This window comes from Gadus chalcogrammus, chromosome 4 (genome assembly GCF_026213295.1).
Source record: "Gadus chalcogrammus isolate NIFS_2021 chromosome 4, NIFS_Gcha_1.0, whole genome shotgun sequence".
Classification (NCBI taxonomy): domain Eukaryota; kingdom Metazoa; phylum Chordata; class Actinopteri; order Gadiformes; family Gadidae; genus Gadus; species Gadus chalcogrammus.
The window spans coordinates 34,679,182-34,697,635 of record NC_079415.1 but is presented as its reverse complement, the minus strand read 5'-3'; the positions used below and the strand labels follow the sequence as shown (position 1 = coordinate 34,697,635).

At 44.6% G+C, this 18,454-nt stretch overlaps 2 protein-coding genes across 3 annotated transcripts in view; both read right to left on the bottom strand.

The window, feature by feature from the left end:
* Positions 1-18,454, bottom strand: part of LOC130381364 (NACHT, LRR and PYD domains-containing protein 12-like) — a 224,649-nt gene that overhangs the window by 178,980 nt on the left and 27,215 nt on the right. The gene's annotated exons all lie outside the window — the stretch shown is intronic.
* LOC130381443 (ribonuclease inhibitor-like) lies at positions 4,293-17,937 on the bottom strand. Its single transcript, XM_056589072.1, has 4 exons — positions 17,060-17,937; positions 10,497-10,670; positions 7,184-7,357; positions 4,293-4,913 (listed from the first exon to the last, which is right to left on the bottom strand). Exons 2-4 carry the CDS (start codon positions 10,595-10,597, stop codon positions 4,619-4,621), a joined length of 570 nt encoding a protein of 189 aa, XP_056445047.1. The 5' UTR covers positions 10,598-10,670; positions 17,060-17,937; the 3' UTR covers positions 4,293-4,618.

The window sequence follows — 18,454 nt, the reverse complement described above, 5'->3', positions numbered from 1 at the left end:
TCTGAAGATAGACACAATATTGTACTATAAAAATGTTAAAATGTACCATCAATCAATAATTAAAATACATCCGACATTAGAAATATAATCTTTGTAAAACCTATTAAGTTAACCTGATGGAAGATCTTAAAAGACTCTTCCTTTCATCATTAATCAAGATCAACTTTAAGAAGCTCAAGAAAATTTAGCATTTGGATTATAGTTGAGTACATGAATATAAATCACCAAAACCCAGTGTGTGTGTGTTTGTTTATACAAACATGTGTGTGTAGTCCGTGCGTGTGTGGGTTCACATATGCATGTTTGTGTTCACGTGTGTCATCAGACACACAGAGCGAGAGAGAGAGCGAGAGCGAGAGCGAGAGAGACCACCCCAAAGAGGTCTAACTTCGCCACTGCCTACAATTCTAAAATGCAATTCAATGTGGAAGGAATCCAAGTATTCAGAATATAATACTCAGAGTGATGAAACAGAATATGTTACATGTTACATTTTTGGGCATGTATTCTGTAACTGGATACATTTTAAAAGTATCCTTCCCAACACTGAGTGGGAGTGGGAGTGAGAGAGAGAGAGAGAGAGAGAGAGAGAGAGAGAGAGAGAGAGAGAGAGAGAGAGAGAGAGAGAGAGAGAGAGAGAGAGAGAGAGAGAGAGAGAGAGAGAGAGAGAGAGAGAGAGAGAGAGAGAGAGAGAGAGGAGAGAGAGAGAGAGAGAGAGAGAGAGAGAGAGAGAGAGAGAGAGAGAGAGAGACTATCATTTATAACTAACAGAGGCGCTGAGGGCCCCCACCCTCCTAACACTAATTTAGACGCTGCGTCCCCCAATGAGCCGCCCCCCCGAACCCCCCTAGCCCCCCCTAACCAGACCCAGGGAGGGGGTCCTCCTGGGTGAAGGAGGACCAGAAGGTGTGGAGGTGGGTCGACCGCTCCACTCAGTGTCATCTGTTTGGCAGGTGCAATGAACTGTCAGCGCATTCAGTTAATCCCACCTCACTGAAAACCAAACTGATGTTCACACGGTTTCTTTCTTTCACCGGTCATACATGTAGCTAGGATACAGGACACATGTTTCGGCTTGGTTTAATATTCCTAGGGGGCTTAACAGTAATAGAATATTCTGATATTTGATATAAAGTGACCAGACGTCCGAGATCAAAACGGGGAACATTATCCCCGAAAAGGGGGGAAAAACTAATTACCAGTTTGACTACCAATCAGATTGAAGAACCCATCCGAGGCTACAGCATTCGAGCATTCGAGGCTATTGCCCCGGATCTTTTGGGAATAGCCCCGGATCGCTGTGCCGTCAAAGAATAATAAAAAAATAATACTAATAATAATGAAAATAGCTCCGTAGAGTATACCTCTTGGTGGTTGAATTACCAGCAGCCACAGATGCAAAATTGTAGCGAGGGAAAACCTCAAAATTCTGGTGTGTCCATATATGGGCAGATTTAGAATATTTTGTTGCAAAATGTTGCAAACTCAACGTCGGTATTCTTTCGTCTCTACGCACGGCGCATGTCATCGTTATTGCGGTGTTGTGCTGCCAGCCTTTTAGTGAGATCAGAGAGTGTTGAGAAGGACAGTAATAAAATATCTTTGGTGAGATGGATATAAGAAGAGAGACCCGCAGTGAATTCAACCCGGTCCACTTGACATCGGGTAGGTGCATGACAGGGGTACCGGAACACTTCCATAGCCCGGGCTTTTATTGTTTCAATCACTGAACTTTAGAACGAAACTCTTGCTCAGCAACGATGGGAAATACTATCAAATGTATTATTGAAACAGTATGAATATTAGTAACCATGGTTACCAGGCATCGAATAACGCCTGCACGCACACACACACACACACCCCAGAACCCAGGGAGGTGCTCCTCTCTGTGTCGGTCCGACACAGAGATGCGGAGGAGACGACCCCTGACCTAAGCGCTCCGACCACCCCAACCCCCCCTACCCCCACCCCCCAGAGAGAGAGAGAGAGCGAGAGAGAGAGAGAGAGAGAGAGAGAGAGAGAGAGAGAGAGAGAGAGAGAGAGATAGAGAGAGGAGAGAGAGAGAGAGAGAGAGAGAGAGAGAGAGAGAGAAGCGCCGCCTCACGACCCCCCATACCCCCACCCCCGGGAGGAGGGTGCCCCTCTCTGTGTCTATAACCGACACAGAGAGGCTGAGGCGACGACGGCCCTCATCCCCCACCCCCACCCGGACCCCCGGGAGGAGGTCCTCCTGGGTGAAGGAGGAGCAGAAGGTGTGGAGGTGTGTCAGTGTGTCTGAGGACCCTCCTCCACCTGGGGACACTCTGTAGAAGGACAGAGAGCCAGCAGGCCGGTCCAGATACACTCCTACTCTGGTGGAGCCAGCAGGGGGGAGAGGGAGGTCTGTATCTCTACCGTTGTACCAGGCATAGTAACAACCATCACGACAACGAAGACTCCAGGACTTGTTGTTCTCTCCAAGCCCGCTGTCACCACCCCCTCCTCTCCTTGTGATTCCTCTGTATGTCACTCCTATATCAACCCGTCCTCCCCTCTCTACCTCCCAGTAACAGCGGCCAGTCAGAGCCTCTCTACCCAACACCTGGGGCCAGTAGTCAAATCTGTCTGGGTGATCCGGATCCGACTGGTCCCCTCCATCCAGCGTCACCTTCCTGTTGTCCTCAGACAGAGAGAGTCGTCTGTGGGCCGTGTTGGGGTCCAGTGTGAGGTCACAGGCATCTGAGGGAGAACCAGACATGATGAGCTGCTGAACCGCTCTTCATCATCATCATCATCATCATCACTAGTACTGTTCTCCTGCTCTTCTTCTTTTTATTCTCTTTCAGACTCTTTTTGTGATCGCTCTCTCTTCTTCTTCAGCCCCCCTCCCCATCAGCCTCTCCCCCCTCCCCCTCACCGCGTCAAACCCCCCTTCCCCTCCCCCTCAGCCCCGTCATCCCCCCTCCCCCCTCGTCACCCCCCCCCCTCCCCCTCACCCTCAGCACCCTCAGCACCCCCTCAGCCCCGCCCCCCCCCTCCCCCTCAGCCCCCCCCTCCCCCTCAGCCCCCCCCCCCTCAGCCCCTTCATCCCTCCTCCCCCTCCCCCTCAGCCCCCCCCTCCCCCTCAGCCCCATCACCCCCCACTCCCCTCCCCCTCAGCCCCTTCATCCTCCTCCCCCTCACCGCCCCCCTCAGCCCCGTCACCCCCCCTCCCCCTCCCCATCAGCCTCTCCCCCTCACCCTCACCACCCCCTCAGCCCCTTCATCCCCCCTTCCCCCTCCGCACCCCCCCCCCTCATCGCCCCCCTTAGCCCGGCCCCCCCCTCCCCCTCAGCCCCCCCCCCTCAGCCCCATCCCCCACCCCCCTCCCCCTCCCCCTCAGCCCCTTCATCCCCCCTCCCCCTCCCCCTCACCCCTCCCCCTCAGCCCTGTCACCCCCACTCCCCTCCCCCTCAGCCCCTTCATCCCCCCACACCCTCCCCCTCCCCCCCCTCAGCCCCGTCACCCCCCCTCCCCCTCCCCCCTCCCCCTCACCCTCACCGACCCCCTCAGCCCCGTCACCCTCCTCCCCCCTCCCCCTCCCCCTCACCGCCCCCCTCAGCCCGGTCGCCCCCCCTCAATGTAACAATGTAATACCTGCTGGGTTTTATACAAGCAGGTTTAACTGTGATGGTGGACAGTATTAATATACGTTAGATACATGATGTCAGCCATCATCTTCATTCCCAGTAGGATCTGATCTCACTTCCTGCTGTGTGGATGGACTTTCCATCTCAATAGTGAGTGTGTGAGGTGATGAATCAAACAGACACTTACACTTCTTCAGAGCTGGTTTCAGCCTCCACACTCCACCGTGCTCCACACTGGGGGGGAAACAAAGTGAGAGCAGCATGTTGAAACATTCACCTTCATCATCTGCTGTCTCATCACTTTCCACACAACATGAGTGACAGCTGCCTCTTCAAACCACTTCATCTAGCGGCAGCTTGAATCCTTGAAGGAGACTTTGTACCTTAGTGGTGAGCTGTCCTCTCCATACCTGAGAGTGTCCAGTCTCCAGAGTGGATCCTCCAGTCCAGCAGAGAGCAGCGCAGCTCCAGAGTCCCCTGGGTGATTGTAGCTCAAGTCCAGCACTCTCAGATGGGAGGGGTTGGAGCTCAGAGCTGAGGCCAGAGAAGCACAGCCTTCCTGTGTGACCAGGCAGCCAGACAAGCTACACACACACACACACACACACACACACACACACACACACACACACACACACACACACACACACACACACACACACACACACACACACACACACACACACACACACACACGTTATTGCATCTGGTTGAGAGCAGTTTCTACTAAAGTAACCACATTTATAAAGTGTATTCATTCAACATTGAAGACAAGTAAAAGCTGTATTGATACTTCATGGAGACAAAGCTGTGTCACCCTGAGAGTCTGAGAACAGGAAGAGGAAGTGGGGAGATGACATCACAGACAGCAGAACTGCCTTCACTTGGATGTGACAGGATCTTAAACAAATGCTCCTTTCTCAATAGCTACAACTCAATGAGATATTGTTTGGTTAGAGTCAGGAGAAGTCTGCTGTGTTTGGTACGCTAAGACCGTTTCTTCACATGTTCTAACATTGTGTAGAACCAGGGAGTGTTTTGTCAGCAGAGAAAAGAGCAACAGAAATGAGGCAGGAGCAGCACTTACTGGAAGCTAGAATAACCAGTTTGAAGAAGAGGCTGATAACTGACCTGAGAGTTTCCAGTGTACAGTGTGGACTCCCCAGTCCAGCAGAGAGCAGCTTCACTCCTGAATCCTGCAGATCATTGGTACTCAGGTACAGCTTTTTCAGACTAGAGGACTTGGAGCTGAGAACTGAGGCCAGAGCTTCACAGCATCTCTCTGACAGATCACAGCCATTGAGGCTGCACACACAATAAACAGAACACGTTAGGAACTGTGATTCATTTTGCATTTGAAATTTGTTGTTAGAAATGTTTTATTAGTTTACCTAAATGTCAATACAGTAGATCTTCAAAATATGACTAATTTAGAATTCAGATAACTAAAAATTCAGCAAACTCCAGAAAATGTCCATAAAAATACTCAGTTCTAAGAAGAAAAAAATATTTAACTTTACTCTAAAGTCCACCTTACTGTCTGACTACATGATTATGAATAGAATAGGAATCTATAAAACAAACACCTTATACCATCATTAACAAACTGAATCCAAGGTACACCTTTTACTGTCATGGCAACACAAATAGAGTGAGATTGAGGTCTTGTGTTTGATAAGATGAGTGGTAATGGCGCTGCGATGCACGCAGACTGCCAAGGTTTACTTCAGTGCTGGGTTAAATAGCGGCAGTATTGCAGCGCCAGCTTGATCGCTCTATTGGGAAACACGACCCACTTAAGTTCCCCTGAAGACACTCTGCTTTGATCAGAAAACTAAAACACTGGTTTGTACTTTGTGCAAAGTTTCATTTAAATGTCACCGCAGCACTATTCAAGAGCATGTAAAGAAATGCACTATTCAGGATGACCCAGAGAAGAAGATTAATCCTAATTGGAGCATATTATCCAATCTGCAGCCGGTTATTATAAGTAGGTATTTGATTGAGGAGGAGGAGGAGGAGGATAAAGAGTTGGTTAGTGAGGAAAGAGATGTCACGGCGCTGGTGGTAAAAACAGAAACAGACCCCCTATCAGTGCTTACGTTAATTTGTAAAGTGGGAGGTCCCGGAGCGCAGAGGGGGGGTGGATCCAGTGACTCAAAACGGGGGTTGGTAACGGAATACACTGCCTACGTAGCTTCTCCGACTAAAAAAAACCTAAACAACGCTATACATACGTATCGTTACACCCCTAATAGCCAGGGCCAAATACCTTATCAAGGCTGAGAGTGCGTCTGTTCACGTGTTATTCATCTATCCCCTTTTTGTATTATACTCGCCCCAACCCTTTGGTTCGACGAGAAGAGGGTTCGACAGCCAAGGAACAAGTCATCGACCACTGGGTCCACTATAGATTATTCAACCTAAGTCTGTATCTCGCTGTATTACATCTGGAATAAACCATCTATTCAACCCTCTGATCCAACCTGTCAAGCTGCTTTGATTTCGACTTCAAGAATTACTACTACGACTGAAAATACACAACGCAGAGTCTGTCCGAACAGTTTAGAAATAAGCTGAAATCTAACAACGTCAATGGGTGGGAAATGTAAAATAAAAGAATACATGGCAACAATCGTTTTCACAAGCAGCAATTGGGAAAAAACTGGTTTGTGCAAAGTTTCATTTAAATGTCACCGCAGCACTATTCAAGAGCCTGTGAAGAAATGCACTATTCAGGATGACCCAGAGAATAAGATTAATCCTAATTAGAGTATATTATCCAATCAGCAGCCGGTTATTATAAGTAGGTATTTGATTGAGGAGGAGGAGGAGGAGGAGGAGGAGGAGGAGGAGGAGGAGGAGGAGGAGGAGGAGGAGGAGGAGGATGAAGAGTTGGTTGGTGAGGAAAGAGATGTCACGGCGCTGGTGGTGAAAACAGAAACAGACCCCCTATCAGAGATAACGTTAATTTGTAAAGTGGGAGGTCCCGGAGCGCAGAGGGGGGGTGGATCCAGTGACTCAAAATGGGGGTTGGTAACGGTATACACTGCCTACGTAGCTTCTCTGACTAAAAAAACCTAAACAACGCTGTGTGTACATCCGGGCAATGTTTATTTTATTTACAGAACGTCCATGGGTGGGAAATGTAAAATAAAAGAATACATGGCAACAATCGTTTTCACAAGCAGCAATTATCTGTGAGACTATTAAATGAACCAGGATCAACAGATTGTTGCGTGCGCGCCGCGGTGCACCGGCTAAGACATGCACACTGCCGTGCACCGACAGCAATGTGCATGCCGCGGTGTACAGACCCGGACCGCAAGGTGCGCGCCTCAGCTTGTATTTTGGGTTAAACAGTGTTGCTTTGACGTTGTGGATTAGAAAATAATCCATTGTTTTACCGTTAATATCAATCTAAATTAATCCACTGCCAAATATGGATCTTGTTAAAACTCAGACGTGAGATTTTACTGGGACACAGCAGATCAATACTGGGGCACAGCAGATCAATACTGGTTCTCTGATGTGGCAATTGTGGTGGAACTGTTTGACCATTGAGTGAAACTAACCTGAGAGTTTCCAGTGTACAGTGTGGACTCCCCAGTCCAGCAGAGAGCAGCTTCACTCCTGAATCCTGCAGATCATTGGTACTCAGTTCCAGCTTTTTCATACTAGAGGACTTGGAGCTGAGAACTGAGGCCAGAGCTTCACAGCATCTCTCTGACAGACGACAGCCATTTAGCCTAAACACACAATAAACAAAACACGTTAAGAACTGTGATTAAGGGCGCACTCACACTAGGCCATCTATACCGTGCCCAAGTCCGTTTCACACCTGTACCGTGCTCAAGTCTAGATCGTTTGGCTAGTGTGAGCACGCCAACCGTACTCAAGTCCACTTAAATTCTGTGGCCTGAGCATACTTGGGAGAGGTGTGCTCAGGCCACGGTACAGATGCTACGCAACCTGAGCTTGATGATGTATAGTCCATGCGACCCTTCTTTCCCATTTACCGGAAAAAATGGCGGATAGCGGTTCACGTATGTGCGATAGTGAAGTTGAGTTTTTGATCAAAAATACCCCGTTCGGCACGGCACAGGCTTTCTTTGTTCACTGGAGAAGGCGGGGCTGCAGAGTCAAGACCTCTTTAGGATAATTCGCACACTCCCGAACTTTTTTTTTTTTATGAATGAAGACTCCCGCATGCAAGAATAAGTTCACGTCTGAGTATAGGCTAGAAACGCGACTAACAATTTACAAGTGCAAAAGCGCCAACATATTCTTTATTTTGCTGACCAATGTTTTTTTATGGCGACAAAAGCCTCGTAAGGACATTTCCTTACGAGGCTTGTCTCTGTGGAGACAGCGCAGCAACACCACTACCCAAGCCCCCCCCCCCCCCCCCCCGGAACCGTTGAGCCGTCGCATTTACAACAGAATTAAACCCAATAAACCACCAATGTGTGCAGGGTCCGGGAGGGTAATTAGAGTTCTAGCTCCAGCCGGCAATTTACCTCGGGGAGTCTAAACGCGCGGGCCGTGCCGCGAAAAAGGCGTACACAAAACGGCCTATTCGGCAGTGTAAAAGCGCTCAGTGAGAGAGGGCTGTATCTGAGTAGAACGGCTCCAAATAAGCAACAAAGTCAGTAAAGTGTCCACTGTGTTCTCTGTGTTGTTGTACTAAGCAGCGGACGCTTGGTGGTGACGTATTACGACGTGATGACGTATGTACAAGAGTCAATCGGTCAATTTGGTTATGACAAATATTTATGGTCAAAATATATTTTCAATAATAATGTGGCGAGCAGCACAGAAACGACCAGCCAGAAGCCTAAGTTATTAGAGTTTGTAACTCTCGTGGCCCATACTCCGCTCGACCTTGAGAGAGACTTAATGTAAACACACCTGAAACACACATCCTATTGCCCACAACCACGACTGCCTCGGTGCCGCCGACCCTCCCGGGATCCGTTGCAGTACTTAGCGACCACGGCCGCGATCGGCACAATAATATATAGATATTATTATATGGAGACATCGAACTGATTTATATGGAACAAAACTGTACGATGAAATCACATTTTTCATTTGCGTAAGGGATGATGACCGTTGCTGCTTGTTGTGTGATTTGAAAGGTTGATTCGTATCGTATTGAAGTGTGTGTTGCGTCAAAATGTATCATCCCCTGCTATAAACAATCTAGCCCCCCGTAGCTCCCGCAATCATAATTCTTTGGCACTGCTATTATATATGATATATTGGTTACAACTAATAAGTAGATTATCTAAAAAATTATCTAGTTATTTACAGGCTCTGTGATTAATTAATATAAATTAATCACATACTTAGATTTTTTCCGAGAAAGTATTTCAAAATAATTTTATTCAAGTAAATTATGGCAGATGAGTGATTCAAAGTCTTTCATTAACGTACGGTGCTTTTTAAGATCAATTTAATTACATTTCCATCGAACTCAAGAATCAATGCATCAGTCGAGTGAGGCTTGATGAGGCTGCCTGCTAGCGCCAGCTTCAGGGGCTGTGGCAGCTCGGACCTGCGAGCTTGCTACCAAATGTTTTGTGTTGAGAGGATATTTAAGGGATAATGAACTCCCGTTATAGGAAAATTCCCTACTAAAGAGATTGCAGATAACGGTGTTCCTATCTACAGTTCCGTCTGGGAGTTGCTTAAACTTGAATTTTCCGTTCACGGGGACGAGCAGCGTCTTCTGGTCTGCCTCCATTTTGTTTCAACGCAAATGACGCCCTGGGTCAAAGGGCACTATAGAAGCGCAATTAATCTGCGTTAATTTTTTTATCACATTCTTTTTTCAGTGATTAATTAATCTAAATTAAAGCGTTAATTTGACAGCCCTAGTTTAAATATAATTTAGCTGGGCGATCTCTAGAGAGAATAAATTACTATCCTCCTTTATCTCTTCCCTCTCTCTCTTTTTCCCCGCTCACTCGTGACCTCTCACCCTTCCCCAAGATGACCCTGAAGTCTATTTATCAACGCAAGCGTACTGAACAAGGTCCAAATGTGTTAAAATAGTGGGTTACCTTTAATTAATATGGAACGTATATTTATCTAATGTATCCTTATCAATAAAAACGTATTTATACCCATAGCAAGATATTTGAATAAAGCGGTATTTAACTATTACAATTTTTTTTTAATTCTTGGCTTTCCTTATTTATTATTTCAAAATAAATAGAGTTTTTGAATTTGACTTTTCACCCTGGTTACAAACAAATGTGTGAATTGTGATACAAAAAAAAGTATGTTATTGTAATTTAAATATTCTACTATGAGGTATATTGGGTTGTTTGTATTATAATAAATGATATTAGCGAACCTACAGAGATGTTTTCTAGATTATTATAACTTTTATATTCTAGTAGTATGTATATTGTGTTGTGTGTATTGTAATTCATGTTATTAGTGAACCTACAGACATGTTTTGGAGGCTTTGACCACTGGCAGAAGCCTCAGAAGACCCTGCTCTGAAGCAGAGTATTTCTTCAGGTCAAACACGTCCAGCATGAGACTATTAAATGATCCAGGATCAACGGATTGCTGCATGTGCGCCGCGGTGCACCGGCTAAGACATGCACACTGCCGTGCACGCCGCAGTGTACGGACCCTGACCGCAAGGTACGCGCCTCAGCTTGTATTTTGGGTTAAACTGTGTTGCTTTGACGTTGTGGATTCGAAAATAATCCATTGTTTTACCGTTAACATCAATCTAAATAAATCCACTGCCAAATATGGATCTTGTTAAAACTCAGACGTGAGATTTTACTGGGACACAGCAGATCAATACTGGTTCTCTGATGTGGCAATTGTGGTGGAACTGTTTGACCATTGAGTGAAACTAACCTGAGAGTTTCCAGTGTACAGTGTGGACTCCCCAGTCCAGCAGAGAGCAGCTTCACTCCTGAATCCTGCAGATCATTGGTACTCAGTTCCAGCTTTTTCATACTAGAGGACTTGGAGCTGAGAACTGAGGCCAGAGCTTCACAGCATCTCTCTGACAGACGACAGCCATTTAGCCTAAACACACAATAAACAAAACACGTTAAGAACTGTGATTAAGGGCGCACTCACACTAGGCCATCTATACTGTGCCCAAGTCCGTTTCACACCTGTACCGTGCTCAAGTCTAGATCGTTTGGCTAGTGTGAGCACGCCAACCGTATTCAAGTCCACTTAAATTCTGTGGCCTGAGCATACTTGGGAGAGGTGTGCTCAGGCCACGGTACAGATGCTACGCAACCTGAGCTTGATGATGTATAGTCCATGCGACCCTTCTTTCCCATTTACCGGAAAAAAGGGCGGATAGCGGTTCACGTATGTGCGATAGTGAAGTTGAGTTTTTGATCAAAAATACCCCGTTCGGCACGGCACAGGCTTTCTTTGTTCACTGGAGAAGGCGGGGCTGCAGAGTCAAGACCTCTTTAGGATAATTCGCACACTCCCGAATTCTTTTTTTTTTTTATGAATGAAGACTCCCGCATGCAAGAATAAGTTCACGTATGAGTATAGGCTAGAAACGCGACTAACAATTTACAAGTGCAAAAGCGCCAACATATTCTTTATTTTGCTGACCAATGGTTTTTTATGGCGACAAAAGCCTCGTAAGGACATTTCCTTACGAGGCTTGTCTCTGTGGAGACAGCGCAGCAACACCAGTACCCAAGCCCCCCCCCCCCCCCGGAACCGTTGAGCCGTCGCATTTACAACAGAATTAAACCCAATAAACCACCAATGTGTGCAGGGTCCGGGAGGCTAATTAGAGTTCTAGCTCCAGCCGGCAATTTACCTCGGGGAGTCTAAACGCGCGGGCCGTGCCGCGAAAAAGGCGTACACAAAACGGCCTATTTGGCAGTGTAAAAGCGCTCAGTGAGAGAGGGCTGTATCTGAGTAGAACGGCTCCAAATAAGCAACAAAGTCAGTAAAGTGTCAACTGTGTTCTCTGTGTTGTTGTACTAAGCAGCGGACGCTTGGTGGTGACGTATTACGACGTGATGACGTATGTACAAGAGTCAATCGGTCAATTTGGTTATGACAAATATTTATGGTCAAAATATATTTTCAATAATAATGTGGCGAGCAGCACAGAAACGACCAGCCAGAAGCCTAAGTTAGAGTTTGTAACTCTCGTGGCCCATACGGACCCACGACCTTGAGAGAGACTTTAGGTAAACACACCTGAAACACACATCCTATTGCCCACAACCTACGACTGCCTCGGTGCCCGCCGACCCTCCCCGGGATCCGTTGCAGTACTTAGCGACCACGGCCGCGATCGGCACAATAATATATAGATATTATTATATGGAGACATCGAACTGATTTATATGGAACAAAACTGTACGATGAAATCACATTTTTCATTTGCGTAAGGGATGATGACCGTTGCTGCTTGTTGTGTGATTTGAAAGGTTGATTCGTATCGTATTGAAGTGTGTGTTGCGTCAAAATGTATCATCCCCTGCTATAAACAATCTAGCCCCCCGTAGCTCCCGCAATCATAATTATTTGGCACTGCTATTATATATGATATATTGGTTACAACTAATAAGTAGATTATCTAAAAAAATTATCTAGTTATTTACAGGCTCTGTGATTAATTAATATAAATTAATCACATACTTAGATTTTTTCCGAGAAAGTATTTCAAAATAATTTTATTCAAGTAAATTATGGCAGATGAGTGATTCAAAGTCTTTCATTAACGTACGGTGCTTTTTAAGATCAATTTAATTACATTTCCATCGAACTCAAGAATCAATGCATCAGTCGAGTGAGGCTTGATGAGGCTGCCTGCTAGCGCCAGCTTCAGGGGCTGTGGCAGCTCGGACCTGCGAGCTTGCTACCAAATGTTTTGTGTTGAGAGGATATTTAAGGGATAATGAACTCCCGTTATAGGAAAATTCCCTACTACAGAGATTGCAGATAACGGTGTTCCTATCTACAGTTCCGTCTGGGAGTTGCTTAAACTTGAATTTTCCGTTCACGGGGACGAGCAGCGTCTTCTGGTCTGCCTCCATTTTGTTTCAACGCAAATGACGCCCTGGGTCAAAAGGCACTATAGAAGCGCAATTAATCTGCGTTAATTTTTTATCACATTCTTTTTTCAGTGATTAATTAATCGAAATTAAAGCGTTAATTTGACAGCCGTAGTTTAAATATAATTTAGCTGGGCGATCTCTAGAGAGAATAAATTACTATCCTCCTCTCTCTCTTTTTCCCCACTCACTCGTGACCTCTCACCCTTCCCCAAGATGACCCTGAAGTCTATTTATCAACGCAAACGTACTGAACAAGGTCCAAATGTGTTAAAATAGTGGGTTACCTTTAATTAATATGGAACGTATATTTATCTAATGTATCCTTATCAATAAAAACGTATTTATACCCATAGCTAGATATTTGAATAAAGCGGTATTTAATTATTACAATTTCTTTTAATTCTTGGCTTTCCTTATTTATTATTTCAAAATAAATAGAGTTTTTGAATTTGACTTTTCACCCTGGTTACAAACAAATGTGTGAATTGTGATACAAAAAAAAGTATGTTATTGTAATTTGAATATTCTACTATGAGGTATATTGGGTTGTTTGTATTATAATAAATGATATTAGCGAACCTACAGAGATGTTTTCTAGATTATTATAACTTTTATATTCTATAGTATGTATATTGTGTTGTGTGTATTGTAATTCATGTTATTAGTGAACCTACAGACATGTTTTGGAGGCTTTGACCACTTGGCAGAAGCCTCAGAAGACCCTGCTCTGAAGCAGAGTATTTCTTCAGGTCAAACACGTTCCAGCATGAGACTATTTAAAGATCCAGGATCAACGGATTGCTGCACTATGCGCCGCGGGTTGCACCGGCTAAGACATGCACCACTGCCGTGCACGCCGCAGTGTACGGACCCTGACGCAAGGTGCGCGCCTCAAGCTTGTATTTTGGGTTAAACTGTGTTGCTTTGACGTGTGGATTCCGAAAATAATCCATTGTTTTACCCGTTAACATCAATCTAAATTAATCCACTGCCAAATATGGATCTTGTTAAAACTCAGACGTGAGATTTTACTTGGGCACAGCAGATCAATACTGGGGCACAGCAGATCAATACTGGTCCTCTGATGGGGAAATTGTGGTTGGAACTGTTTGACCATTAAGTGAAACTAACCTGAGAGGTTCCAGTGTACAGTGTGGACTACCCCAGTCCAGCAGAGAGCAGCTTCACTCCTGAATCCTGCTAGATCATTGGTACTCAGGTCCAGCTCTCTCAGACGAGAGGAGTTGGAGCTGAGAACTGAGGCCAGAGCTTCACAGCATATCTCTGACAGATGACAGCCATTGAGGCTGCACACACAATAAATAGAATACGTTAGGAACTGTGTGATTCATTTTGCATTTCAAATTTGTTATTAGAAATGTTTTATTAGTTTACCTAAATGTCAATACAGTAGATCTTTAAAATATAACTAATTTTGAATTCAGATAACTAAAGATTCAGCAAACTCCGGAAAATGTCCATAAAAAATACTCAGTTCTAAGAAGAAAAAATGATTTAACTTTACTCTATAGTCCACCTTACTGTCCGACTACATGATTATGAATAGAATAGGAATATAATGAAACAAAAACACATACCATCATTAACACACTGAATCCAAGGTACACCTTTTACTGTCATGACAACACAAATAGAGTGAGATTGAGGTCTTGTGTTTCATAAGATGAGTGGTAATGGCGCTGCGATGCATGCAGACTGCCAAGGTTTAGTTCAGTGCTGGGTTAAATAAGGGGTGTATTGCAGCGCCAGCTTGATCGCTCTATTGGGAAACACAACCCACCTAAGTTCCCCTGAAGACACTCTGCTTTGATCAGAAAACTAAAACACTGGTTTGTACTTTGTGCAAAGTTTCATTTAAATGTCACCGCAGCACTAGAGCTATTCAAGAGCATGTTAAGAAATGGACTATTCTGGACGACCAAGCGATGAAAATAAATCCTAATTAGAGTATATTATCCAATCAGCAGCCGGTTATTGTTGGTAGGTATTTGATTGAGGAGGAGGAGGAGGAGGAGGAGGAGGAGGAGGAGGAGGATGAGAGAAGTTGGTCTGGTAAGGAAAGAGATGTCACGGCGCTGGTGGTATATACAAACAGAAAATAGACCCCCTATCAGAGATTATGTTAATTTGTAAAGTGGGAGGTCCCGGAGCGCAGAGGAGGGGTGGATCCAGTGACTCAAAACGGGGTTGATAACGGAATAGACTGCCTACGTAGCTTCTTTGGCAAAAACCTAAACAACGCTGTGAGTACATCAGGGCAATGTTTATTCTAATTACAGAACATTTAACACTATACTGCATGGATGGGAAATGTGAAAAAAAAGAATACACAGCAAGAATCGTTTTCATAAGCAGCAATTATCCATCAGAGTGTTAAATTAACCAGGATCAATGGATTGCTGCGTGCGTGCCGCGGTGCACCGGCTACGACATGCACACTGCCGTGCACCGACAGGTATGTGCACGCCGCGGTGCACGGACCCGGACCGCAAGGTGCCCGCCTCAGTTTGTATTTTGGGTTAAACTGTGTTTCTTTGACAGTGTGGATTAGAAAATAATCCAGTATTTTACGGTTAATATCAATCTAAATTAATCCACTGTCAAATATGGATCTTGTTAAAACTCAAACGTGAGATTTTACTGGGGCACAGCAGATCAATAATAAATAAATAATAATAATACATTTAATTAAAATACTGGTCCTCTGATGTGGAAATTGTGGTGGAACTAGGGCTGGGCGATATGGGCCAAAATGAATATCTCGATATTTTTTACTATATCTCGATACACGATATATATCTCGATATATTTCGAATCTCCTCTAGAGCACATCATAAATGCTCGATTCAACCATGTCTGGCATAATGTAATGTCAGTAATAATTCTAGTATTACTGAAACATAAATCTGCATAAACTCATTAGTGCTTTCTATTGGAACAATTTAGAACTTGCACATAAGAAAAGGAAAATCACAGCAAGTTAGATTTACCAACACAGCATTTATTCAAAACCGTTAATTATTTATTACAGTTTGAATAATAATTATTATATATACACTGCCAGACGAAGGATCCAGTGCTAGTCTTTTTCGAAACCAAATCCTCAGTTTCCATCCTTTTTTCTCTCTCTGGCTGTTCTCACTCACCGGTCGGAGGTACACACACACCTACAACAGCGCGCCTTCCAGATTACGTCACACACGCGCGTCCATGAGAATCTCGTGGACTCGCAATGGGCAGGGGGAGTGAAAGGGAACGCTGTGCGTTAAACAAACCCCGAGAAGCCCAATCCCTATGAGAGCTCCCCACGCTACGGCCATCAGGAGGCGCACAGAGCTGTTGGCCGTGATATTATATAAACAATTATATTATATTATATATTTAAGCAATAGATCAAGCCAGGCTGTGGTATGTGCTCATTATACCACTGTTTAAGGGGCGTTGTCCGGCCCCGACGCGCAGCGGAGGGCCGGGGTCGGACCCACCTTACACAGTGGTATAATGAGCACATGCCACTGACTGAAGTGATCTATTGCTTTTTATACAACGGTTACTGTTATGGCGAAACGAAAGTCATAGACACACTATAAACACTTCAAAATGCACGACGGTCGCTATGCAACACACTTTAGCGTCCCTCCGAGAGAAGGCTCGGCTAGAGCGGTTCGCCGGCAATTTATCCTATGGAGGCAGTTCACTCGCCGTGGCCTAAGCTGTCGTTTAGTCGCTCCATCGCCATTGCCTCACTCCAGATTTACAACATTACACCCTCTTCCTATCATAAAACATATGTTTCAGTTGTAACACTGTTTCTACTTCCAGCGCGGCGATTGATATAGGCAAACTTTCACCCAAAGATTTTTACTCGGGCGTCTCGAATTATGTTATACGCATTAGACAAACGTGGGAACCAATCAGAAGCGCTTGTATTCTAGCGCCCCCAGTGGGTATAATCATTTATATTATAGGCTATGGGGTCAGCAAACGGCAACAATCACTTTCTCCTCCATGCTGCAGTTCACCCCGGACTGCACTGCACCGAATTTGACGGTTGAACGCTGGTTGGCTGTTACGTTACACATGTCACTCAGTAGCCACGCTGTTGAACGCTGATTGGCAGATACGCGTCTCTACGTTCACTTTGTATGAGATCTTGTCGCCCCGTCGCGTGAAAGCACAACGAGTATGCCGGCGGCGGCAAAAAGAAACATTGCGTGCAATTTATATTCGATGTTCGCGATAGGGGCATTTTATACATCCCCTGGAGAACATCTCGCGATACATCGCATATACTCGATATATCACCCAGCCCTAGGTGGAACTGTTTGACCATTGTGTGAAACTGACCTGAGAGTTTCCAGTGTACAGTGTGGACTCCCCAGTCCAGCAGAGAGCAGCTTCACTCCTGAATCCTCCAGATCATTGATACTCAGGTCTAGCTCTCTCAGACTAGAGGAGTTGGAGCTGAGAACTGAGGCCAGAGCTTCACAGCATCCCTCTGACAGACAACAGCCATTGAGCCTTCACACAAAATAAACAGAACACATTAAAGTAACTTAGACCTTTTAATTTTAACATAATGAAGGAGAAATCTTAAATTAGAGTCGATGTTTTATTAATTTAGCCAATATATACATTAGATTCTTATGTTTATTCAATTTGAGTTTTTTGTAGTGTTTGAGACTCGTATATTAATTAGACTTTTTATTGAAGCATCATGTATTTTTTGTATTGTAATTCAGTTCATTAGGGTTACAACCAGCGGCGGTTACAAGGGGAGGGGGCTTGAGCTCCCCTGAAAAAGGCTAAGCCCCCTCCAAGCCCCCCTCTCCCGAAACCCCAAGTCATTTTGTTAGGACAAATATTAAATTTTATTTAAAATCTGCTTTTAATAATAATGTGGCGAGAAGTACAGGAACGACCAGACAGGAGCCCATGTTATAAGAGTCTGCAACTCTCGTGTCCCATTATCCACACCACCCTGAGAGAGACTTTATGTAAACACACACCTGAAACACACATCCTATCGCCGACAACCACGACTACCTCGGGCCACCAACCCCCGCAATCATAATTATTTGGTGCCGCTACTGGTTACAACTGGTTACAAATAAGTAAACGTTTAAATATCATTTAGCTGGGCGATCTCTACAAAGGATTAAGTACTCTCCTCCTGTCTCTCTTCCCCCTCTCTCCTTTTACATGCCTACTCGTGACCTCTCACACTTACCCAGATGAAACAACCCAAACCCGGATGACTCTGTAGAAGCATCCTAATGGTTTAAAACAGGTGTTCATATAAACCAAACGTAGTGAACAAGTTTAAAAATGTTTTAAATAATGGGTACCTTTAACTTACTAATAACTTATATTATGAATCTATGCGTATCAATAATTACTTATACATACATATGTATATGTATATCACTGTATTTAACTATTATTAAAAAATATTAGTTAAATAAGGAAATATTTCTTTCCTTACTTCATAATTCAAAATAAGTAGAGCTTTTGAGTTTGACTTTTCAACCTTGTTACACAATATAACTTTGTGTATATTGAGATACATGTTATATAAGATAACATTGAAAGATGTTTTCTATGTTATCATAACTTTTATATTCTACTATAAGGTATTTTGTTGTGTGAATTGTGAATACATGTTATCAGTGAACCTACAGAGACGTTTTTGGAGGCTTTGACCACTGGCAGCAGCCTCAGAAGGACCCTTCTCTGAAGCAG